The sequence below is a fragment of the Vicugna pacos genome, chromosome X, assembly GCF_048564905.1.
Source record: "Vicugna pacos chromosome X, VicPac4, whole genome shotgun sequence".
Taxonomy (NCBI): Eukaryota; Metazoa; Chordata; class Mammalia; order Artiodactyla; family Camelidae; genus Vicugna; species Vicugna pacos.
This window is the reverse complement of record NC_133023.1, coordinates 25,089,932-25,117,059: the sequence shown is the minus strand read 5'-3', so window position 1 is coordinate 25,117,059 and position 27,128 is coordinate 25,089,932. Positions and strand designations below refer to the sequence as shown.

Genomic DNA, 27,128 nt, shown 5'->3' with positions numbered 1-27,128 from the left:
TCTGCAGTGGGAAGTATCAGCAGATTATAAAACAGGTTCTAGCACATTTACAGGAATATTTTTTGAAATTTTATTTCATTGGGTAAGGATGAGAAGCAAAAAAAGACAAATCTCATGAATAGGTTAATAAAAACAGTTTTTTACAAATACATGTCTTCTGTAACTCACCTAAAAGTAAGTACATAGTTTTGTAAAAAGATAGGTATTTTTCCTGTTAATCACTTTCAAATGAATAAGAGTTTGTGAATCTTGGGTATTCTCAGTGTAAACTAATGCCAGTAAAAAATGATAGGGATATGATGATCTGTTTATGTGTTATACACACAAACTCACTTCATAATCTGATTTGGAAATTACATTTTTTTCTGAACCAGCTCAGCATAGAGTCTTCTGAATGCCTGTATTTATCGGACCTCTGTGAAACAGATCACAGGTCATTTGGTTAATGAAGAATAAATATATATTTTTTAGTCAGAGCAACATGGGCTTAAATTTTCACTTCTTTATTTACCATCTTAGTGATCTTAGGTATGATGCCATTCCTTTCTGGGCCATAATTCCCTTACTATCAAAAATGAAAAAAAATGAACATGTATATTTCCTGTCAGAATTAAATAAGAGAATATACATAAAGTCTTAAGGACCGTGCACCATTTTCATTAGAGGTATACCATACCAAGAATGTTCATTGCTTAGAATTTTCCAGTCATATTTTAAGAATTTGGAGGATAATTGAGATGTCTGCTCTTTTTATTAGCAGAGATTACTTTTTTTTTTATAAAACAGCTTTTTTTTTGAGGTGTAATTTATATGTAGTAAATTTACCCGTTCTGTGTGTAAAATTCAAAGTATACCAAACTGGTTTATTTCTGTTGCCCAGTGCTTCTCAAATTATTTTGAGGAAGAAACAGTACCCCCTCTCCCTCACTGCAATCTGTCAAATATTTTAGGATAATTACAGAGGTGTACAATCATCACAACAATCTAATTTTAGCACATTCCTACCACCCTAAAAATAAATCTCATGTCCATTTACCATCACTCCCTTCTTCCACCCCCAACCTAGGTAAACCATTAATCTATTTTCTGTCTCTTTATGTCTGCCTTTTTGGACATTTCATACCAGTGCAATCATATAATATATATTCTTTTATATCTGGCTTCTTTCACAGAACATAATCTTTGAGGTCCATCCCTATTGTAGCAGGTATCACTACTTCCTTTAGTAGAATTGACTTGAAGAGTCAGACAGCATGTAGACCGGGGTATACCTATTCAACTCAGTACCCATATTGTTCTCCCAATTGACTCCCATATCCTTTTATTCTAAACACTCTGAACTGGCTCAGTCCTATTTCACAGCAACACTGGAAGAGAGAGAGAAAAGCCATAGCAGCAAACAACAGAGAATAGTTCATAAGATTCCTAATTCTGGGCCTTTTTCATATGGTCATGGTATCAAACAGGACCAGCAAGGCAACACAGCCCACCCCCTCCCCGCCCCAGCAAGGCAAACTGGTTTCCTTCTGTTGCTCAGTACTTCTCACACTATCTTGAGGAAGTAAGTTTTTTCCCCCCTTTCCAGTGTATGTAAATTACAATAAAACTGAAGCTTTATAAAAATGAAATAAAAAGAGATACAAAACCCAAGCCTCTTTTTTATCATTTAACACAGCAGACATATATAGGACTCTGTAAAATTGCTACAGAAGTTTCTAATGGAGTATCAATTGTATTTATCTGAGAACCTGGTAACAAATGGTTCATGGAGAAACTCCAGCTTGCAGAAGACACTTTGAGTTGTGCAGATGGTGGTCATGACAAAGCCAGAGGGAGGTCTTAGGCATGCTCAGAGCCCCCAGAGTCTGTTTTAATTGTATTTATCATCCAAACTATCTCTTATATGATCTCACCCTTTCTTACTCCTCAAAACCCTTTCCAACTCCCTCTCAACTCACTGCCAGGTAGAGGTTCAAAACCACCCTGTCTGATATTTTCTTCATCTGTTTGTGACCCTGTTTGTGTTTTATTATTAGCACGTGGAAGGGCTTTCACAACAGGAATACCAGAAGGAATGCTTTTGCAGTCTTTCCTGGTCTGAGACTTCTTTTACAGTCTTCTGTTTTCCATCTCTGTCCTTGAATCACCATATCCTTGTGATTGCAAGGATATAGACTCTCCCCAGCCTCTGCCTCCTTATCTTATCTCTCTTCCATCATACCTCCCTTTTCTCCTAAAACTACTCAACCACTTTTTAAAAGTTTCTCATGCTCAATACTCCATGAATCAATCCCAAAGACATTTTCACCAAGAGTGCATATTTGCTTTCGTATTTAATAGTCAAAGAAGCTCTTGAATCTCAGCAAAGATTAAAGGACACTGACCAACCTAATATCCTTTCCAGATTTATCAGATTAAGAATGACATGGAGAGATGGAAAGATGTGACTCTTGTTTCAGAGTCACAGACTCTGGAGGCCTTCTCTTTGAACTTGCAAAAACTCAGGAATGCCAACCCTATTTCCCCTGTCATTGTTTTTCCAGTTTCCACTCAGATGAAATTGTTAGCCTGAAAAATAATGCCTGTTCTGAGGAGTAAGCAGCTTGGAGCAAAATTGTGAAGTAGACAATGTGTGTTAGGCATCTTTTTCTTCTTCCTTTTAAAGTGCAGATCATCCTTTTTAGGGGGGGTCAGCTAGGTTCTGGGAACCAGCTGGAGATAAAAACATATCCTGCTAACAGTGGTGTGCTCTCAGAGGTCAGGCCCCCACCTTTGCTGGCTAACTCAAAAGAAATACTCCTATCCAGGGCTACTTCACACTGGAATGTTTATATTATTTATTATGTTCACAGCAGACAAGAGGAAGATGGATTTTGTGCTGCTGAAAGCCCTTACTGTAATCTGCCTGCCTAGTGCCTTCTGTGCAAGACAGGTTTTGATCTGGTTTTCTGCAGGCCTTTTACTCACTTCCATCCTTTCCTTGTAGGAGACTGTTCCTACCTGTCTTCACTCCTACCCCTCTGCTGTAACTCCTTTTAGTCACAGGATGGATTCTGGGAACCAGACTTTGAGCTTAGTAGGCAGGATGTTAATTGATGCACAGCCAACAAGAGCTTTATTCAACCCCATGGGGAACTGGGAGCAAGAATGAACCTCCAGAGTTGTCCTGAGTGGGGCTGAAATGGTTGAGTCTTAACAACATTCTCTTCATCAGTTACTAGGTGGGCTGTCCTAGGAAGGGTGTGACCTTAGGTTACATGTCTCTGCAATTCAAGCAGTTCCCATGGGGACTCAAGGCTGAGGTCTGCCTGATAACAGCTGGAGAAACAAGCTCTTTCTTAAAGGAGAATCTTGGCGGTGCGGCTCCATGTCCATCACCTCTTCTTTGTCCCATTAACTCCTAGTCATTTTTGAAATCACTGCTCAAAGACGTTTCATTTTTTTTTCCTTTCAAAAATAGACGTATAGCTGTATGCATATACAGATTTGTTTAAATTGATTCTTTGTCTCAGGTACAGTAAGCCCTGAGGATGGGGAACATTTCTGCTTAAAGATTCACCTTAGAAGCAGCTCAGTGTCTCACTGAGGGCTGATCCTTAATCTGTAGGAAATCCTTTTCTGTAGGAAAAGAAGAACTGCTTATCTCACATTGCCCTTTATTATTATTATTATTTTTCTCAGAAACGTTTGCACCCTAGTAGAAGCAACAGCCATGAGGCTGAGGCTGATAAGCTGAATTAGTGACACAATGATGCTAAAGGAGTTTTGGATTGAATACCGTGTTGTCCTTTAACATTATGCACATAGACGGCAGTCTGGCCAAGCATTTCACAAATGAATCCCATTCATCATAGGAGGGTTGGCTGATCAGTGCAAATCCATCACCACCACTGAGCCAGAATCTGCTGATTCCAATCCTGGTTCAGCACAGGACACATAGTAAACGTCCTGCAATCTCTGTACATGGAGGCTGTGTATTTTGTAACTTTAGAATATGATGAGAAAAATTACATATCTTACATAACTATTTGACCTATTTACTCACTGAGTAACTGACTAAATAAGCAGGTCAGGAAGGAATTAAGAAAACTGGATAATCCACCTCTAAATAATAGATTTAGCTATCAAGGGATGGTGACAAATATATGCAAAGATACCACATCTTCAAATCATTACCACATTTACCAAACATCATCTCAAATGCTTTTCAAGTATTTTAAAGTTAGATTTAATAGATTATGTTAAAATTTCCATTGAATCTTTCATAAAAGGGTAGGACTAACATTGGAGATGTTAAAATATGTATTTTCCCCAAAGGCATTTGTTAACATCTACATGGATGAAAAAGCGAAATAAAATGTCATATTTAGAATACACAATGATATTCATCATCTGACCCATTTGTGGACCTTATAGTTCCTGAAAGGGAAGCCCTTGGTGGTAAAAACTAATCACATTTACTGATACCCTTACGTGTAAGTAGGTGATAAGGGGCCTGACATATTAAAGGAGTAGCCTTGTAATTATTCCTTTAGTAGAGTATGTAGACGGTTTGTTCTATAATGAGGTGTCAGCTGCATTCCTGAAACCTAGAAAAAACGTTTAGAATGGATTTCTGCGTCAGATTAGTTAGAAGAATGACACTTGGAAGTATTACAGCCTTGCTGAATGGTATTTGCACCTGCACACAGCATAGGAGAGAATCAGATGTCCAGAAACCAACTCATAAAAACAAAGCCGCGCCAGGCCTTTTCCTCCTTCCGCAGTTTCCGTTTCCGCCTCCCTTCCGGGCATGGGGGTGGGGTGTGGCAACGCCACCACGAACGAAGCTGGTCCGCGACCCAGACGCTGAGTCCAGCGGCCCCTCCTGGTCCGGTGCTGCCTTACCTGGCTGTGCACCCTCCTCTGCTCGCCCCACGACGGCCTCCTGCTGGTGGAGTTGGCTCTCTCGCCCGTGACCTTTGCTGCCTAAGTGGCGTCCTCAGCAGCGGCCTTCTGGGGTTTCTCCTGACCCTCGACTTCCTCTCTGCTGATACCAAGCTGCTGAGCAAGTGGCGAGGCGTGTGCTGGTCCCTCATGGACTTCCTACGTAGTGTCACAGCCTCCCTTGTCTCCTTCGCCATCTCTGTCACAGCTGTCACCGAATACTCCGAGGGACTTCCAAAGCAGCCAGGTGTTTGGTTTCTTTGCCACCGTGCTGTTTGCATTTGACTTCTACCTGAATTTTAACAACGCGTTCGAATTTCTCAAAGAGACCGCGGGGAAGATTCCACAGCCGACAAGGCGAAAGTAGGGAATTCCGACTGTGACTCCGGGAGGTGGGGCGGTCGCTGGGGAACCCTGGGTGTCGGAGAGGGAGACTGTGATTTCTCAGAGCGGCGGCGGGAGTTGCTGACGGGAGCGGGCCTCCTCACAGCCCTGAGGTGATGTTCCTGAGCCCAGCCCACAAGACGTCACCACTTGGCTTAGCACTATCTAAGCACTCTGCATGTGTGGGCTTCTGAAGTGTTCCGCCCTGTCTCCCCATCTCTGACTTACAGACCTGAAGCCCTTTAACCTCTCTGCCAAAAATTAGCACAAAGGAACAACGCGGATGGAGCCTTGTTACCCCCTCACAGGAAGCATTTCGTTACAGGCAGTACAAGTAAGACAGAAGTCAGCACAGGCCCAACCTGCCAGGTTTTTGTCTGCATTTGGTGCCCTTGTTCGTGCCAGGCACTTTGTCGAAAATGATCCTTCCAAGATTCTTTTGTTCAAGGAGCACCAGTTCCTTCTGCATTCTTGAGGCGGGGAGAAAACTGACCTCTGCCCCATCATCTAGGAGAGAGTGGGTCTGGGTGCCTGTCACTGACTCACCCTTGGAGACCACCTCTTCTTTGGGTGACATGACTATTTTAAGACTGTTTTAAAGAAAAGCTCGTAGACCAGCTTACCAGGCCCAGAAGAAGATCAAGGGTACCAAACAAGCAAATAACACTGACAGTATGCAGGGTAGCCGGCAGGCCTAGCCAAACCTTTTCTTACCCCTGGGGACCCACCAGCAGTCCAGTGGTCCTTGGGCTGCTCAGGGCAATGTGCTTGTAGATACTGGAGAGGTGAAGTGTGCCTTCTGTGTTCCCTTAAGGACCTGTGCTGTGTATGTATCTTCAATGATATTTTGTAACATTACAGTTGTTTTTTTTAAATATAAAAGCAGTTTCTTACATGGCACTTCTTGTGACCCAGGAGGCCTTGTAAATGAGCCAGAGTTCTACACATTTAGGGCATTGGTAACCTTTGTTTTTCTCTTGCATGTGAACCTCTTACCCTGAAAAAAGTCATAATGGATTAAACCATGCTGAATAAAAATAGACAAAAAAACAAGGTGACACATCTATGGGTTTTAGGGAAGAAAGGATCTTTTCCTTTCTTTTGTTGATTTTTTGTTTTTAATTTTGTTTTTGTTTTTTTTTGGTGGGCGAGGGAGGTAATTAGGTTCATTTATTTATTTATTTATTTTAGAAGAGGTACTGGGCATTGAACCCAGGACCTCATGCATGCTAAGCATGTGCTCTACCACTTGAGCTATAGCCTCTCCCTGATTTTTTGTTTTTATTTTAAATAGGAAAACTCATTTCTATATTCTTTTTTTTTTTTAAATTTAAGTCAGTAAACATAATTGGCATTATTATGAGTTATAGTACAAACTTGGGGTTTTATCTTCCTATATGTAGTTTGTCCTTCGATTTCCACGACCTTGTGTGTATAGTTAAGAAAACAGAGGACTAAAAAAGGTGAAGTTGCCCATTAACACAGTTTTTAATAGCAAAGGCAAAATTTGAGCCTAGATTAAAAAAAAAAAAAAAAGCAAGATTCTTCTTTTAGCCACAGTGCTACTAAACCCCAAACTACTAATGTATCTTAAGTCATTGGTTCACAAGGCTGACAAATCTTATCTAGCATATCCATTAAAAGTTAGCAGATAAGCAATTCCAAAAACACAAAATTAATAGTTTAATATGGAAGAATCCATGAGTGATATTAAACATATTCAGTAAATGGTACATCACAGACACCAACCAATCAGAATAGACTTCTAACTAATTAGCATGGACACAGCCCTCATAGATTCTATTATTTCTCATTATTGATTGACCCTAAAGCTCCCATTATTTATGACTGAATCTTAGGACATTCAAACTTCAGTTTGTCTGGTTCTCATTCATGCATTTTCTTATAACATGTTCTTTCCACACATAGGTAAAAAATGTAATGAAAAATATCATGGCTGGGTTGCAACAAACCAACAGTGAAAAGATACTCCTGAGCTGGGTCCGACAATCAACTCGTAATTATCCACAGGTTAATGTCATTAACTTCACCACCAGCTGGTCTGATGGCCTGGCTTTGAACGCTCTCATCCATAGTCACAGGTAAGGAGACTACTGAGACATTGAATGATTTTTGTAAATACTGATTTAGAGACTGTTATTTTTTTCTCCAGTATGGTTCCAGATCATTTCCCTCTATGCAACGTGTTATTTATGTTGGCCATATTGCTCTAACCATCCAATGGAATGCACTGAATAAGAGTATCTTATTTTTTATATATCACTTAGTTGTTGAAATATTAAAACTACTGCAGCATGAATGTGGTTATGGTGGGGGGAGGGGACCAACAACTTTGAAATTGAGACTCTGCCAGATAATCAAGTGTATATTCTAACTTTGCTAAAAATTCAGTCTTTCTGTACAAAGTGTTAGTATGAGCCTAAACTATAGCATTCAAAGTGGTTCCAGATCTTATGTGAGTGGCTGTAGTAAGATTAATTACCATCATCAGATTAATAATGTGAAAAAGAAACATTTCTCTTGTCAGATCTACACTTGGATAGCAAATACTATGAGGCCTTGTGGTTTTTTTTTTCTTCTCATATTTCAGGATTAAAAGAATTTCTGAGCATCTTAGCAACCAAGGCAAAGAGCAGACCACAATTAATTCTGACTCAGTGCTCAGAGTAGCAAAAGAAAGCAATCACTGGAACAGCAAAGCAATTTCTATAAAGCGTGAGAGAGAGTTGTTCTGTCGATCTTTATAAAAGGAACTCCATGTGATATAGAAAACTAAATGTCCTTAACTATATTCACACTATTTTCTTAGATAACAAAATAGTTGTTTGCTTTTTTTTGTATAAAGAAGCTCAGTAGATGAATTGATAACAGTTAAAGACAAATCAAAATCACACAGTAAATACATATATAATATATAAATATCTAAAGAATGTATTATATGTATAATTCATTTACTCTAAGGAATATCTACTTTAGTTTTCCTCTTACTCATCTTTTTTTACTCAGCCCAATCCCCAGGGTCATTCATTGCCTTATTAACTGTGTTTGAAATGCCCCTGGACTGCATCTTCTCTGGTTTTCAATGCAGCTTATCTTTTCTCTCTTTGATCTTTCTTTTCCTGACGAGTCTAGTCTACCATTTTCTTCTGCCAGTCTTGCTTCTAGAAAAGTCCAGAATCTATATTTTCTTCATGGTTTACCAATCTGAGAGCAAACGGAGGCTTTCTAAATAAGTGTCTTTGTCAGGTGTCTTGCTCCAGCTGGGTTTAATTAACCCCATCCAGACTGAGTTTCCAGGTGAATGACTCAGCAGCATGATTTTGAAAAGGAAGCGGGCTCATACTCAGTCGACATATTAAGCAATGTTAATACGTTGTTTGTCCTAAGTGTGACGTGAAGGAAAATATTCCACAGCTTGAACACAGCCAGATGAGAAGGGATAGAGACGTTCATTCTGCATTATAAGTCAGTGTTCATTTATGCAGCCACATGCTTCACAGTAAGGGCTGGAACATACTGATCTTACTATTCATGTACACATTTACAGATGAACAGAAATATTTCGGATCAGGTTATGTGGTCCTTGTTGGCTCGTTAACATTTTCTTTTCAAGTGAAAGATTTCAATCCTGCAAGCATGGTCACAGACTATGTTTGTTAATATTCTGTTTCACGATTTTTGAATATATTTGTAAGTAATACAGTAAACAAATCCCGGTTGCCCTGTCACATCTCTCCCTGACCTACTCTTCGTCTCTCAAAGTATCTCCATTTATGTATTCTTCTGTCATATTGAATGAATCATCAGTAACCTATTTATACATAACATGTTACTTTTCAAAAGATTTCTCACAGTTGATAATGCTCTTTCATGAATCATCTCCCTCTTCTATTTGTCTCTGACAGATGTTCATTTTGTTTATCCAAAGGAAAAAAAAAAAACTGGTTGAGGTTTCTGTTCCAGGGTGATTGTCATTGGTACACTTAGGAATGTCATGAGGTGTTCTGATTTCAAAAATGGAGTGACTAAGCTATGTAGCAAAGGCATGAACTTGATAAAGAGCATAGGAATTGACAAAGAGCCTTGTCAAAGGTTAGGCTCTTAGTGGCTTTATACCTCTTTAAAGCTAAATTTTATCTTAATATGTAGGAAATTAAAAGTATTATATTAAAACACAAGTCTACTACAGCACAGTTAAAAGGAAGCCAGATTCTACTCTTGTGGGAAAATCAAATGATAATTGGTTAGAAATGTGCTCAAAATATGCAAATAAGTTGCAGTAAGTATAAAGTTGCAATTAAATTTTATTCCTAATTTCTTTTAATTTATTACCATGGAAGTTACACAGCACATGGATTTGAAAAAACTGTTACACATTAGAGAGGGAGGCAAAGGACCAAAAGAAACAAAATGTGTCTTCGTGACCCCAGCCTTACCCATCACACTTTGCTTCCTAGAAGTAGTCAGTGTCAGCAACTTTTTTTATTCCTTCTGATGGTTTTCATAATTACATATATTTATTTCTTGATTAATTCATTTCTGACATGTGGATTTATTCTTTAATATGAAACCCACAAAAATTACCTCTCATTCCCATCTATTTCCTGATTTGATTACTATATTATAATCACTTTATTCTTATAATTATTGCCTGGATGGCTTTAAATGACAGTGGTATATACCTTTTTTCATCAAGCATAGATGAGATCTGTTGACTACCTGAAATGAAGGATGAGGAAATTATCACCCTTATAGTTCCTCCTCTTTTCTCCTCTCCACCTTCCATTCTGTTATTAGATTATTATTCTTGTGTCAACAGTGCTTGTAACATTTATATCTATTCTGTAAGTATAGGTGTCCTTGGCTTGAATCTATAAATTGAAATATAACTAACCTTAGAACAAAGTAATAGTAGTTAATGCTTTTAAGCAATTATTGTTTTGTAGGCACTAAGTGAAATATCCCACCTGTTTCTCATGACATAGATACTATCATTGTCTCTGTTTCACAAATTGAGAAATTGAGGCACAGAGAGCTTCTGTGATTTACCTAAGACCGTTTGGCCTTGTCAAACTAAATAAAGAGATAAATTGAGGTGAGCTCAGCTTACCAGAAATTGAATTTATTTGGGAATAACAGAGAAACTGCAATTCAGGAAATGCACACTGTGGCAAGTTACAGCTGAGTCTGTTGAGGGTTTGGGGCAGGAGCACAAACAAGGGACAGTCCAGCCACAGTGTAAGCAGTAAGTTCATTGGCTTAAAGATGGGGATAGATTCATGGTGGACATTCACTGATTACAAGGTAAGGCTTGATCTTCTGTAAAACAGGTGTTATAGAAAAACTCTCAGTTCTTAAGTTCCATTCTTGAGAGGACATCTGTGTGAAATTCTCCATTTTATATCCTCTGGTTCCATTTTCAATTGAAATCCTTTCACAGCTAATACGCAGTAGAGCCAGAATATGAATTTTTGGAGGATTCTGCTTGTGCTTGTCTACTAGGCTATATTGTCTCATTCAGCACAATGGTTTCCTCAAAAGACTGATGATCTTGGTTGCATGTTCTTATTTATGAGTTATGGTCTGGTTTAGCATGGAAAAAGTATGTGGCTTTCCTCTACAGTTGGTTGGTTTTACAATTCTTTATGCATTTGAAAATCATAGTTATTTTAAATGTTAATTGATTAATTTTAATTATTTAAAACGTTTAATTAGATTGATTTTCATGAAAGAAAAGACCTCAAAGGTCATTTAGTACAGTTCCTTCTTTTAAAAATGAAAACGCTGAAGCTCAAATAGATTACATGACTCAGATAACTCCTCACCCAGGTGATTAGTTAGTGGCTAAAGTGAAGGGGAAGGGCATGAAGGGAAAAGGGCTGGAATGTGGAAGCAATTCTATTTTTTCAATCATACTCATTTAACCTTGTTTACAGTACTGTAGGTGAGAAAACTAGTTTCCCATAGTCTCTCATCTATATTCTCATTCACTTCCATTGCTGAGAGATGGAGAAATGAAGATGAGGCAGACGTTGCATAGTGAAGTTACCATTTGCCCCACATAGTCTAGAATTTAATTTTTATTTCTGATAGTCTTTCCACTACTAGAGACGGCTCCCAATTTATACATATTTTAGGTTCTAAAAGATTGTTCATTGTTTTGGTTACCTTGGAGTACTTTCCTGAGAAGTGTACAAAATTCTGGTGGATGAAACAGGATAGGAAATGAGAATCAAAGGAGAAATGAAATTGTACCTTTATTTTATTTTTTATTTTTTTTACATTTTTAAAATTGAGTAATAGTTATTTTACAATGTTGTGTCAAATTCCAGTGTGGAGCACAGTTTTTCAGTCATTCATGAACATGTATATTTTCATTGTCACATTTTTTTTTTCGCTATGAGCTACCACAAGATCTTGTATATATTTCCCTGTGTTATACAGTATAATCTTGTTTATCTACTCTGCATTTTAAAATCCCAGTCTGTCCCTTCCCACACCCCACTCCCTTGGCAACCACAAGTTTGTATTCTATGTCTATGAGTCTGTTTCTGTTTTGTATTTATGTTTTGTTTGTTTGTTTGTTTTTAGATTCCTCATATAAGCGATCTCATATGGTATTTTTCTTTCTCTTTCTGGCTTACTTCACTTTGACATTCTCCAGGAACATCCATGTTGTTGAAAATGGCGTTATGTTTTCAGTTTTTGTGGCTGAATAGTATTCCATCATATAAATATACCACTTCTTTATTCAGTCATCTGTTGATGGACATCTAGGCTGCTTCCATGTCTTGGCTATTGTAAATAGTGCTGCTATGAACATTGGGGTGCAGGTGTCATTTTGAAGTAGGGTTCCTTATGGATATATGCTCAGGAGTGGGATGACTGGGTCATATGGTAAGTCTATTCCTAGTCTTTTGAGGAATCTCCATACCATTTTCCACAGTGGCTTTACTTGCTTCCCTCTTCCGTTCTTAATGATTTAGATGTCTTCTTTTACAGTTTTGTGTTTATTCTTTTTGTAATGCATGGTAGTTATCTCCTTTCCAGTTACGAGTTTCTCATTTTTGTAGCATCCTGCTTCTTTTCTACTTAGAATAGGCCTGTGAATATTTCTTTTAGCATACGTTTAGTGTTGCTAAACTCTTTTAGCCTTTGCTTATCTGTAAAGTTCTTTATCTCTCCTTCTATTCTGAAGGATAGCCTTGCTGGATAGAGTATCCTAGGCTGCATCTTTTTTTTCATTCAGGACTTTGAATATATCTTGCCACTCCCTTCTGGCCTGTAGTGTTTGTGTAGAGAAATCAGCTGAGAGTCTTATGGTTCCCAGCACCGTGGTCAGGTGCTGCATTACTGCCAGGAAGGCGGGTGGCCGCCCGCCTTCTCCCGGCGCCGTTTGCTCCGCTGCTCTGTGCAGCTGCCCGCTCTGCCTTGGGTTGACGCTCCGAAGGTGGGCCCGGGGAAGACTGCGGAATGGCCCCGCCCCTGCTCTGTGCCAAATCTCAGCTCCTTGTTTGTCTTGGTGGCGCAAGTTCTCTGAGGTGCCAGGGCAGAAAGATCCTATCTGCCTCGGGCTGTAAACAAGTCTCAGTCCTGCCTAGGACGTTGCGGAGCCTCAGGGTGCGGATTCAGGGCTCGACCCCGCCCCCGCCCCCGCCCGGGTGCTGCACACAGGAGGAGGTGGTGGCTGTGGGCGAGAAGTGCCAGTAATGGCAGCGTGCGTCTGAGGAGACAAAGGCTACGGCGCCCCTCCCCCCAGGGCACACCAGCCGTGTTGCTTTGCTTTTTTCACAATTTATGGGGGACTGAGGTTATTCTGCTCTGTATCCCCTCCAAGCCACGGCTCGCAGCACCCTGCAGGGCCCAGGACTGCCTCAGTGTAGCCGCTCCAGTCCTCCGCCCGGCTCGGGTGGCCTGTCCCAGCCCCAGCTGCCGGCTCGCGTCTCAGGCTGGGTGTTGTGGGGACCCTTTGTGCCCGTTTAACTCAGTTCTGTCGGTCAAGGGGTGCTTGGGGCAGATCTAAGCCTGGGAGGCTCCCCTCCCGTCCCACCGGCCTCTCAGTTGGAGAGGGGAGACCCAGCGAGCGAGCGCCAGTCCTCCTTTGCCGCTCCCTCCCCGTGGGATCGGTCCCGCACTGTTTTGCTTTTTCTTCTTTCTTTTTTCCTTTTCTCCTACCAGATTTTTGGCGTCTTTGTCTTTCGAAGAGGGCAATATTCTGTTGGAGTTTGGCAGGTGCTCTGGTTGGCTGAGTGGGTCTGTAGATGTGAGTCTTGGTGTATTTGTGGGAGAGGGTGAGCTACAAGCGTCCTCCTACTCCGCCATCTTGCTTTTCTCCTACAAAGCTCTGTACCTTTATTTTAAATTAAGACTTTGATAAATAACAGCTAAGCCCGTTCTTGAAATGTCTTCTCTTGCAGAGCATAAGTTCTTAAGCAAGAGTCCATGGACAGACCCAAATGTCTTAAAATTCTACGTAAATTCTATTTAAAGATATGGACAGGTATTTTGTCTGGGTTTAAATTTCATAGCACTGATCAGATTCTCAAAAGTATCTGAGATCCAGGAAAAGTGAAAACCACTTAAGTAATGGGTTTTCAATGTTGTTGGGATAAATTATAATTCTTTAATAGCCAAGGCCTTTTGCAAACTCATCTCAATCCCCCATCCTAACCGTATCTCCCCATATTAAATCTTATATGATATCAGAAATCTCCCACTGGAGCCAGCCAGGCCTGTGAGGTCTTGACTGAACACATCTTGCTTTTTCATTCCCTAAGAACTATGATTCTCTAATATCCAAACAACTTAGGATTCTATTCTCAAGCACTTCTCTTAAATCTAAACCCAGACACCATTTAAGACTCCCTTAAGCCTCAAAAACCTTTCCTGACCTTTTCTAATTTTAGAAAACCTTATATATTATTATCTGTATTTTTCACACTTAGAATTTACTTAATTTATGATATATGCTTTTTTTCCTCATTAGATTTAAAATCCGTATGGATAAGAAATGCTTCTTACATGACTTTGTTTTCTCCATTATCAAATAAAATTATATTCATACAATATGTTCTCATCCATTCTCTGGTGTTAGCAATAAATATTGAGCCCCTCCTGTGTGTCAGGCTGGGTTTCTAGAAGTGAACAGAACTAGTAAAAAAGTTCTGTATTCTACATTCTAGTGGGGTAAATGGATAAATTGGTAACTTTACTTAAATGGATAATATGTTGAATAGTAGTAAGTGCTAATGAGAAAAATATAAACCAATTAAGAGGGATAGGAAATGGATATGTGTAAGTGTGATTTGGGAGAATATAATTTTAGATGACGGGGAGGGCAGGGAGGCATTCGGCACTCATCAATAATGTGACTTTTGAGTAAAGACCCAAAGGAAGTGGAGGAGTGAGCCATGTGGGTGTCTCGGGGAAGATAAATTCAGGCATAGAAAATAGCAGGTGCAAAGGAGGGAATTATCTCGCCTGCTTGAGGAATATGAGAGAGGCAAGAAATAAAATCAGAAATTTAATGAGAAGCCAGACCATGTAGGGCCTTTAAAGTCACAGTTAAATCAGTGAATTTTGCTCCCCCAATAGCAAGGATTTGAGAAGGTGATGATGGAACATTTTAACAGATCACTCTGACAGCTCTGCTGAGAGCAGATTAACAAGGGCAAGGGTGGGAGAGGGGAGCAAGTTAGAAAGCTAACGCAATAATCTGTGCAAGCTAAACTGATAGCAGCGAGGATAGTGTGAAGTGGTCATATTTCCAACTAAGTGTTGTATGAGAGTAAGTGTCATCAAAGTTGACTCCAAGGTTTGTACTGAGCAATGGCAAATTTGCCCCCATCATTGATTGTTGAGGAACGAAGAACTGTAAGAGAAGTTGGTGGGTTTGGGGTAGTGCCATGGGGATGGATATCAGAAGCTCAGTTTTGGACACTGAGTCTTGTGATGACTCTAAGTAGAGATACTGAGTAAGCAGATGAATCTAGAGTCTGGACTTCAGGGAAAAGGTCTGGGCTAGGCTTATAGAATTGGAAGAGCAAATGGCTGGTATTCAAATCCGTGAGACTGGATGAGATGAACACATTTTGTTGCTTGGATAAGGTAGAATAAGTTCTCCTTTGTTTCTTCAGGATTTTTAATTAAAAGTGTGACTTGCTTAAATGAGTAATGATATTGTTGGGTGGTGAAGAGTAACACTTAGCTCTTAAGGAATGTGGACATGGGTTGTCAATCAAAAATCAGAGTTGAAGTGAATCTCATGAAACTTTTAAAATTGACTTACACTTGTCTTTGTATTTGTGTGTGTTTCAGGCCAGACCTGTTTGATTGGAATAGTGTGGTTTGCCAGCAGTCAGCCACACAACGACTGGAACACGCATTCAACATCGCCAAATATCAGTTAGGCATAGAGAAACTACTGGATCCTGAAGGTTGGTACATTTCTTGACTACCACTGTTTTCAGTATAGTTTAATGTCCATCATCTCAGACTTAACATTTCCACAAACTAAGCACAAAATAGGAACTATATGTGGTGTATTTTTCTGTATTCCAGGTGTGTTTAAAACGTTGTGTCTCCTAAAGTATATTGTGAATTGTCCTATATGATTTTAGTTCTCAAAATGCTAGTATCTAAAATTAAAATGTAAAACTTTAGGAAAGAAATTTCAAACCTTTAGAATGTAAGTGCCTCATGGATGAAGTATACTGCATTTAGAGTACATTGACTCCAAATAATTACAAAAAGTTCATGTTTTGCTTGTTCTACCAAGAGACTTGATGGACTAATCAGCTATAATTAATTAGCTACTCTTGCCAGTTTCATTCATACACTCTATAAAAGGCAGCATGGTTTACTGTTTAAATTAGGAAATCTATTCCTGGTGCCGATTCTCTTATAATGTGTCACTCTGGGGGAAGTCCTCCATTGAATGGTTATTCATTTTCTGTTGAGTTGGCAAGCAGCACTGTATTTATATAGTTATAATATTACGCTTAAGTAAGTTTCATTCTTATCTCTCGTGCTACTTAGTTGTATCTTACAGACACGTGGATTAGAGGGATAATGATTCCTGACCTCTGCTTTTCTTCTAGCCCATGGGGCACTTTTTTTGTTTGCCAACTTGTTTGAAATCACAGACTCTGTTCTCACTTTCTTGAGGCTTTACCACACTCTAACCCAGAAGTTGACGAAACAGTGTTAGGGGGATTTGATATCTGTGGTATAATCAAGCTGCTATTTGGGCAGGGTTATATAATTCTGTGGTCTTTGAAATATTGAATCAATACCAACTGAGGAGATCCTTGAGTGGTGGTGATAGGTCCCATCAGGAAAAGTTCAGAAATAACTCAGAGGATAGCCTTTCACTGATGAATTTATCACCAAGCAGAATCTAATCCTCAATGTTACTGATCCAGGAACCTGATTGCCTCATCTTATTGATAGCATATCTATATGGTGGTGGTAGTGGTGGGGGAGTTGACTTTAGACAAACTGAAAAAAGGATGTAACAATCAAAATGGAAGCTCGGTTATTTTAATGAGATATTTAAGTGTCTATTACAAGAATACCCATATATAATTGACCAAGATATTTCCCTGAATAAGCACATGGATTTGGGAAGGGAAAATTACAGCAATACAATGTGTTTGTGAAGTTGGAATCAGATTAAGTTCATTAGAAGTGTTTCTTCTCCTTTAGATAATGCATGACTTGTTGCTTCAGTAGATGATCAACGTCCTTCCTGCTCCAGTTTACCTCTAAGGGAGAAATTGTATCAATCTTATTTCCTTGTTTTGCAGGATTAGAGGGTAGTTTACCTCCCTACTGACTATTAGTGCTGATTTACATGTTTTTTCATACTCCAGTGAGATAGAGTGGGCAGATGTAATGAAGAGATAACTCCAACCCCTTAGAATAAGAGCTGCAGTGTATGAATTTGAAGGATAAGCCTATTAATAGTTTTTTTCCCCTTTTTAAATTGAAATGTAGTCAGTGTACAATGTTATGTTAACTTCTGGCATACAGCACAATGTTTCAGTCATACATATACATACATATATTCCTTTCCGTATTTTTTTTGATGGTTATCTTGTTTCTTTTTTAAAATTATTTATTTATTTATTTTTTAAACATTTTTTATTGAGTTATAGTCATTTTACAATGTTGTGTCAATCTCCATTGTAGAGCACAATTTTTCAGTTATACATGAACATTCATTGTCATATTCTTTTTTGCTGTGAGCTACCACAAAATCTTGTATATATTTCCCTGTGCTATACTGTATAATCTTGTTTATCTATTCTACATATGCCTACAAATTTTATCTACAAATTTTAAACTCGCAGTCTACTCCTTCCCACCCCTCCATATTCTTTTTTACCATAGGTTACCACAAGATATTGAATATAGTTCCCTGTGCTATACAGTAGAAACTTGTTTATGATTTTTGTTAAATCCACATATGGGTAGTCAGTTCCTGTTATCTGGGATATATGCTCTAGTTACTCTTGCGTGTTCCCTATCCTTTCATAAAATAGTAAGTCTAAATTTAATAGATCTTTTTCTTTTTAAGTGATAAAATGGCTTTTGATCTAAGTCTTCCTTTGAATCGATGAAGCAGGGGTACCTAGATAGGTCTCCACATTATAATCACAAAAGTAGACTGATGAGATTATCATCAGAAAAGGGTGGTTACATAAATAATGTATTTCATAGCATTGAATAGCCTGATATACCCAATTCCATATGTTCTAAATGGAAAGTGTATGTTGAAATGCATGTCATTGAGGCTGTATGAACAGCATTATAATGTCTCAAACTTGACAACTCAAAGTCAACCAAATATAATATGAAATATAAGCTGATTAATAGTAAACCACTGGTTATGGTTTCATTTTGCCAATGAACTCTTCGATCTGAAAGCCTTTTCTGCTTATGGTCTCCTTTCCAATTCAAAGAGCATTCTTTCTCTTAAAATGCTTTATTAAAGTTTTTTATGGCTGTAAAAAAAGATGAGGATTCAGCATAAATCTTATATTTTTAGGTATCAGTTCCTGTCAGTGTGTGAGGGAAGTACCCAAAAATACATTAAAAAATTATTGGTCAGTATTTTTCAAGAGATGATATCAATGATAATTGAAAGAAAAATGCATTAAGTTGTGAAAACTTTTATTTATTGATTTGTAGTCACAGAAGACAGACTAGCATCTCAGAATCTAAGACTTAGAATAGTCTCTTCTGTTGTTATCTAACAGGGGAGATTCATGGACTTCTTTCTTACCCTGTATAGTAATTACCTTTGAGAAGTTCATATTTTTATTTAACCAAATATTGGTTCTTTAGCTTATGCATAATAATGTGAGCTCTTCTCGAAAGCAATTTTCATTTCATATCTCATATGCCCCTTAGGAGGTTAATGAAACATTTAGCTTTATATTTGGGGATATTTTTATTATTGGCGGATTGAAGTTATATTTGGCTTAAAAAATACTTCCCAATAATTCGGGGGGGGGGGAATTTTAAACATATACTTTGTTGATTGGGTTGATTTACAAATTAAAAAGTCATTGAAATATAATATGGAGGTTTTCGTATCTTGTGTGTATCAGCTTTGTTTGGCCTTAACTGGTGTTTTGAGGCCTAAGGTTTGGTTTTAAGTGGAATTGCCTTTTGAAATGAGTAGCAGTAGACATTAGCATAAGCATTTCAGGAGCCAGTTTTGGTGTGTTTAAATGTTAACATATGCAAAAATAAGTACTATAGGATAAAATTATTTAATAATTTATACATCTTTATGTTCATAGATAAAAAATGTTTATCGCCTTCAAATAGATCCTATTGTGAATCATTTGATTCACTTTCTATCACGATTTTCATGTAAGACATGCCCAGTATGAGTGCGTGCATTGTGGGTTTCATATGCATTGTTTGCTTCCCTGAGTTTCAAACAAGTTGGTGTGTTTACAAATCCCCACAAAACTTTCTGCATTAAGAGAATGCTTTGTCAGCTTTTCCTTGTGAATAACAAAGTGAAGATGTTCTTTTTAAAGGGATTAAAAAAAATCAGGGATGAAAATTTGTGCCAGTTCCAGATAACTTTTACATTTCAGGGTAGTAGTTCATTTCCATTTGGGGTCTGCGGTATGATGTGCACGTACCTCAGTTGTTCACCAGGGTAACTTTAGGATGAAAAGTGAATGATGAGAGTCAATGGTGATGAACAGTAGGGCTTTCGAGAAATAGTGTATCCTCAAAATGACATTCACAAACCAATTAGTTTGGTTTTAATCTCACTTCATTTTAACTTCTTGAGGATGGTAACACAGATTCTATTTTCTGCTTGGCTAATCCCTACGTCACTCTTCAGTTGTTTTTAGAGTGTTCTTTTCCAAGAATTTGCTCTGCCTTTTGGAAACGTTTACGGAATGGTCTCAGACGTCACTTTGCATGCATACAGTTTATTAGTCTTTAAAAAATGTTCAAGAGAAAATATATAGCATTTGCTATGAAAGAGAAGAAAGTCCTTAAAGCCTTTTATTTGGGATTGATATCAATTGGCTGAGCAAGTTTTTTTTTTCTTACATCTTTGTTCTATTCACCGTGTTTTGATACCATAACAACAAGAAATGATGATAAGTAGTTTACATTAACTTAAAATGGAAGGAGTAAAATCATACCAACTCAGAAGGATATTGTTAACTTAAATAACTCAAACTTTCTATGGACAGGCACACTCATTTCATATCATTTAGATTATTTTTTTCCCCTAGAACCCATTGTGGGATACCTTTGTTTTCAGAGAATGTAATGAGGTTGGAATATATTGGTGTTCCTCATGTGTATAACGTGTTAAGTAAAAGTTGTTATTGTAAATATCTCACATTCTTTACAGCAAAACTCTGCAGTGCAAAATGCTCTTACTTCCATATATTAAAGTATTTTATCATACTTATGAGAATAAAAATGGCCCTTGCCCTTTTGACAAGGTAACTTGTACAAAATATATATTCTTTTGTATTGTTTTGTATTATTGATTTATATCAGTATCTCTGACAGAGAGTCTTTAGAGATATTACAATTTGTACGTATCTAAAACTAAATCCCAAGTTTCTTGGAAGAAAAGTTCTTAGTCTAGTTATTCTGCTATGGAAAATACAAAGTACCATCAACTGCTTATGCAGATATGATAATAGCAGAATAATGTTTCTATTATATCAGCAGGAGATCACTTTTTCCAGGGTTTCTTTTTTAAAGAAACAAGATCATTAAAACCAGATTATACAATTTAATAGTGTTAAATGTAATAATAATGAAAATATTTCTTTAATTTTGAACTTCAGTGGATTGCAGTTGAAATGAGCTAATTAGAGATGGCGTTAGTGTATTCACAAAGGAATGGGCTACGTTAGTAGATTTAGTGTTGCCATCTCATTTGCTTAATGTATATTCAGCATAACCTTTTAGCCAAGGAATTTGGGAAATACTGTGTTAAATAATTTAAATATATACTTTTATTATTATTGCTTAGAACAGAGACTAGCATCAGTACATAATGAGGCTTTAGAAGAACTAATGGCTGATGTAGAAGTCCAAAGAAATGTGATTAACATATTCCTAGCCTGCATTTCATTAGAGTAAGGGTACTTATTAGAATATCCTTGGCTATTTTTAAGTTTTGTCCTGAACCTTCCTTGTTTTATGCTTCTTTTTTCCATGGGCTGATACATTGCATCACTAGCCTTGACTATCCACTGCTGCTTTAATATACTTTAACTCATTTGAGTTACAGATGACTTTACCAAAATATCTGGAGGCATCATCAAATTTATCGCTGCTACTGTAGAAGAAAAATGTTTAAGGGACAATGTATTGTAATACATAGCAAAATAAATAAATGAAAACTGTCTACATGGGTAAAAAGTTATCAATAATAGTATACAAATATTAGTATAAAAATGAGGATAAAAATATTATGTTAATATTGTGATACAGGGGATTATATTACCATTAAGATATTACTGTTGCAATCTCCTGTTTCCTGATGGAGAACTTTCAAATTGCTTATCATAATAGAAGTTTAAAAAATAAAGATGTTAATATGTACTTTACAGTTGTCTGAAATGTAAACAAAGACATTAGAGATGGGGCAGATGGGAAAGAATGAATTTAGTGTCTCTTTTTGATATCCTATCTTCTGGTTTATTCTCAGTTCAGATAACGTAGAAACTGAATATTTTCAGGACAATTTAAACCAATCACTTATAAATTGAAGTGATTTTTTGTTCTGCTGATCCATTTCAGTTGTTTGAATGACTGAAATAATTGAACGTAATTGTCCCAAATTCACCCATTTAGACAATAAGGAGACCTGCAAAACATTAAAAACGATCTCTCTGTGTGTTCATGGCCTGAATTTACCATTTATAACATGATTTGGTGTTTTCTACTAATCTTTATATTCTTTTATAATTTATCACAATTCTGACTTTATGGAAAATGGTCAGCCTGTTTATATTTTTAATCTCTTAGGAGCTATTTGTTAAAATGAGTATTATTCATTGTTATAGATAAGTAATATAGTTTCTCACTTGATTGTGGAATTTAAATAATGAAATATAATTTAATCATGTGATTTAAGATTTGTATTATGGATAAAGTTCTATACTAATTAATTCAGAAGCATTTGAGTATAATCTTTGCCCAGATAACTGAGACTCTCTTTTTAATTATTGTACCAAGATGTTTTTTGTGACTATTTCTTAAGAGGGGGAACATAACATCCTAGGGCGATACAGTCACAATAAATGATATTGACTGACTGACAAGACTTCTATAAATTATTTAAATAGTTGAGAAATACTCCAATTCAGCACCGTGTTCTAATACTGAATGATACATCACGGATGTTTTGTGGGTGATGTCACCAGGTATATCATCACTAGGAGTCCATTAGACTGTTAAGGAAATATATTAGAAAAAAAATTTGTTGCTCCTTTGTTACTGATTTTAATAAGAGTCAAATCTGAAGTAACAAATGAGATATTAGGAAGTTTGAGTAATTAAAGTGTTCCATAGTTGATATTTGTGTTTATTTATCATGGAAAGGCATAGCCTTATTTGAAAGCATTTTAATATTTAGACAATTATAGAAAATGCTAATAACATGGCATAAATAGTTTTAAAATAAATCTGTGAGATTTAAATAAAATTGATGATCGAAAATAAAGCATATATTGCTTATAGTTGGGACATTTTTGTTCATTTCACAATCTTCAAAATGGAATTAATTGTCTGATTTTAAAAAATAGGTATCACAGAATTTGCAAATGAATATCTGAAAACCTTAAAATTGAGTAGTAGGAAAATAGGTATTAGGTTGGTACATATGTTTTCCAGTTAAATAATCTCTCTATATAAAAATGCATGGGCAGTTTAACTGCTGGAATATGAAATATAAGATGAAAATATAGTAGTTTACAATAGTATTTGGATAAAAGTAATATACTGGAGTCTTGGTTAATGCCTTTTAATTCTTATAGCATGATAGTTTCATTCACATAAAAGTGGGATTTAATCCTTGTGAAAGAAACCAGAGGCTTTACAATAGTCTTGTGATTATACTTAAAAGTGATACGCTGTATTCTTAGATTTACTGACTTATGGCAAACTTACGGGATTAGTGGGTCGTATGCTGTCTACTTGAGAGATGAGAAAACTGTAACATCTATGAAGTGCTTGGAAATGTTATGTTGAATTAAAGTTTAATAAGGTGCTTGAAACCCAGTGTTTTTACTTTTTAGAAATAATCAATTTTTCTGTAGTATCATTCTTGTGAGTCTTTTTTTTTAACATTGCAAGTAAACTTTTATCTCAGATCGATGCATGCTTTTCCCCTAAAAATATTTTTCTAGTTTATCACCAGTGTTATAAATTCAAATATGCAAAGTTCCTTTTAGTAAAATATAAACTAAAATTTAAGTAGGACGACCATGTTTTAGGAACCTCACATTTCTTTTGCACACTAATTCCAGGGCAGTTTATCCTTTTGTAGATGGAAAAACTGAGGCTTAGAGAGGTTTACTAAAGCCAAGATCACACTGCCAATAGAAAAATGAGATGGAATAAAATCCAAGTTTACCTCGTCTCGGTCCATTTTCTTTCCAAGAAGACTGCCCAGTAAAATCACCTGGGAAGATGATAAGAAACTGGGGTTGGAGCAGATATTCTGATTTTATTGGTCTGAGTTAGGGCCCTAACGCCAGCAATTTTTAGAAGCTCATCAGGCGAGACTGTCATATAGCCAAGATAAAAGTAGGACAATAGCACTATTGTTTCCATAGGTATGTCTTTTTAGAGGATAAAACCCAGAATCTATTGTCCCAGGGTCTTTTAAGACCTCTAGCATTTTCTTCCTCAAGAGGTGACTAAGCCTGCTGTTCAAATCTTCAATTACTGGAGCCTTGCTTATTGCTAACAGGCCTGTCGTTAATGAGAAATGGTTCGTCCACCAGATAAAATAGAAATAGACTAGCTGTCACATAAGACTGGCTACCAAAAACGTTCTCTTTAGGATTAAGGGACTTGCCTTATCTGCCATCCGCACAGTTCTCTCTCTCCATCCCTTCTTCTGTTTATTACTTCACGGCTGTGTTTGTAATAGAATGGTGCTTTCATGCAAACACTGATTCCACCAAAGCGTTGTCCAGGACAACCTGTGTGCAGAGGTGGTCCTTGGCTCTTTGTCCTTTGATTTATTTCTCCTTTTCTCTCTTCTGCTCTCACTTTGATCCTAATTGGTATCCCTGTGCCCTGTCATCAGGGGTTTGATAATCATTTTATCAGCCAGTAAATATCTCTTTCATTGGCACAACTGATAAAGCCTCTTATTTTGGAGGAATTTTTAATAATAGCAAAGGGATAATAAAAGAGAAGTAAAGAAAACAGTTAAAAATGGCAGGAAGGTAATTTTTTCAAAGGACAAGTTAGTGATCCTATAAATCCATTTAGAAGAAGCAGATGGCTTTAGTTACCTTCATGATCTCTGATATTAATGCCAGAAGTAGGTTGGCTTTAATCACAAGCCATTTCTCTAGGATTAGTTTTGGTAAACCGTCTGTATTTCATCCAGATATATGACTTTTAGTGACAGGATATGACGCTTATTGAAGCCTGCGGTATCACTGTGGTTGTGAGGGCATTAAATTGGCAGTTTTACTCACAGATGAAATGGAATCCAAGCTTATACTCCATTTACTTAGCTGTATAGAAGAATGCAAGGTAGGAGATATACTGGCATGGACTCTATGTATTGAGTGGCTCTGAAGTACCCAAAACACGCACATCTGCCTCTCATCGAAATGAGGCAAGAGCCATGGTCACTGTGGGCTGCTTGATGCAGAGAAGCTAGAGCCTCAATTTCCCACCAATAGGGAATGGCATTTTAGTAACAGAGGATACAGGCCTGCATGTCCGTTCACAGCCCCTCTCCCCCACTGGCCTAAAAGTAGTTCTACCTAGCAAACAAAAGACACACAACATTCCACAATTATCTTGACTCCATAATTCTAGGAAAACAAGATTCTCTGGTCATTTTCGCAGGCAAGCTTAGGCCTGATGTTAACCTTTTATTCATAGAGCCAACTAGCCTTGGGGTTGAAATCCTGTTTCTGCCTTTATTAGTTATATGGCCCTGGGAAACTTTCTGAACCTCAGTTTTGCTCATGTGCAAGGGAGAATAATATCTACCTCAGACAGTTACTGCAAGGGTTAGGTTAAGTAGTGCCTATTAAGTATTTAGCCTGTAATATGTATTCAGAAACAGCTGCTAAAACATACATGAAGTGCCTGGAATATTGCAAGAGTTAAATGTTGCTTCCCTTTCTGTTTCTATAAATTACCTTCATTGGGGAGAGCAGGTCTTCCTAATTATTTTGCCTGCCTCTCAGAAATGCTGACTCTCCCCAAATTAAATAATTCCCCTCTTGAAATCATACTGTTCTTCCTGTAACCTTCCTACTCATTCCAGTTTCCAGACCTGAGGGATATTGCTGGTTCACAGCTGGATTTCTAGATAATAGTCCTTGACCTTTTGAGTTCCAGAATATTACCTAATACTTCATAGTAAACTTGAACTACATCTTGAGTTCCTCAGTGGTGACATTACACACACGTACACACACATACCCATGCACAGCCTCAGTTACACTGAAGATTTTTAACAAGTCTCCTGAAGACTTGTTCATAGTTATAATACCTTATTCCTGTAACTGTCATTATTTGTAAGATGCTAATTAGCACACTTGCATAAATACAAGGAGTTTTTCTTCTGTGACCATAACGTTATTTAACAATATGTGGGTGGTTGAACTGGTTCCCAAAAATCTCATAAAACCTCTTTCTCTTCTGAAACCTGGAGTAGCATTTGTACAGAAATGTTGATGTGCTCTGGTATAATATTTACTGAACATTTGTAAGTGCTAGGCAAAGGAATTAGCATTTTATAAGTATAATTTTATGTTATCCCGTGACACCTCTAGGAGGTAGCACTATTATTATGACCATTTACAACTGAGGATTTTAAGTAACCATCCCACATCATTGAGCTCGTAAGTTGGAGTTGAGAGTCCCTGCTTGTAACTACTGCAGAAAATAATTGTAATGCTGAATATTTCTGCCCTCTTCCCTGAATGTTTTTTCCTTGCATTGATTAAAAAGTTGCTGTCTTTGCTACATAGCTAATTGACTTTCTTTTCAAATGGAGGGACATCAATCAATTCTAACGGTGCTGAAAATAAGTGCAAAAGTCACACAAACAGGAACCAGACTAATATACTGGATTCTGTCTTCTTACTATGATATCTCCCTCAGAGAATAGATAGTTAAATAATTAATCAAAGTGGAAGGATGTTTACAAACCTTGCAAGTTTCGGATCCTATCCAAGCCACGCTAAAGTTATCAAAGGGAAATACTAACCAGTTACGAGTATATTCCCTTCTAATCTTCCTCTTGGTTGACTCTAGATGGAAAAGGCATCGCTTAAGGCATGCAAAAACCTCTTACTGTCTCAAATGTTTCCTCATTAGCTTGTGATGTGGACATTTCTTATCTAGATTGAAATCCCTAAAATATGGATTAGCCGAGAGGGAAGAAGAGAGAGACAGACAGACAGACAAAGAGAGAAAATCCTAAGGAGGGCTATGTAAAAATGTGTATTTTACCTAGGCTTGAATATCTAAGTTTCTCTGTATGGCACTTTTTTTTGCAAGGATTTATTATTTGAGCCACTTGAGAACTTGGGTCTATATAGAATCAGCTGGACAAGTGAACTCCTTGGAAAAGTGTTTTAAAAATTGTTTCATTAACGTTCTATCAATAGAGATACTGTAGGTGAAGGCATTTAAAGTGGAATGAATTTACACGCATGCCTCAGGGAAAGCAGTTGATCTTTTGAAATCTCTTGAGAATTGTTTCATTTAAAATTAATATTCAGTAGGCAAGAGTCTGTGGTGAAGCGCCTCATGTCACCTAAAACATAGTAATAGACCATGATATTGGTGTAGTTGTTGCTAATCCAGGGGAGTCTGAGCATAGACAGCAGGAAGTAGGGAAAGACTAGTCTAGAACAGAAAGAATCATTGAACACTTGGGTATTTGGAGAACCGTGGTGCAGGAACCAGGTTAAAAAAGGCTACAAAAAGGATGAATCTCACCCACACCAAAATATAACAAATAGAAAAATGAATATGACGTACCTCCTGGATAGAAATTAAACAAAAATGTATGGACTTTC

At 37.4% G+C, this 27,128-nt stretch overlaps 1 protein-coding gene across 3 annotated transcripts in view; it reads left to right on the top strand.

Annotated features, from left to right (window-relative positions):
• DMD (dystrophin) overlaps positions 1-27,128 on the top strand; it is a 1,854,428-nt gene that overhangs the window by 360,637 nt on the left and 1,466,663 nt on the right. For 2 of the 3 annotated variants that reach the window (XM_031673322.2, XM_072956638.1), the window contains 2 exons: positions 7,240-7,412; positions 15,649-15,767. In XM_031673322.2, the coding sequence (XP_031529182.2) occupies positions 7,252-7,412; positions 15,649-15,767 (280 nt within the window). In that variant the 5' untranslated portion in view covers positions 7,240-7,251. Of the gene's footprint in view, positions 1-5,593; positions 5,645-7,239; positions 7,413-15,648; positions 15,768-27,128 lie in introns of those variants that run through there. The other variant, XM_072956633.1, reaches the window with a different exon arrangement.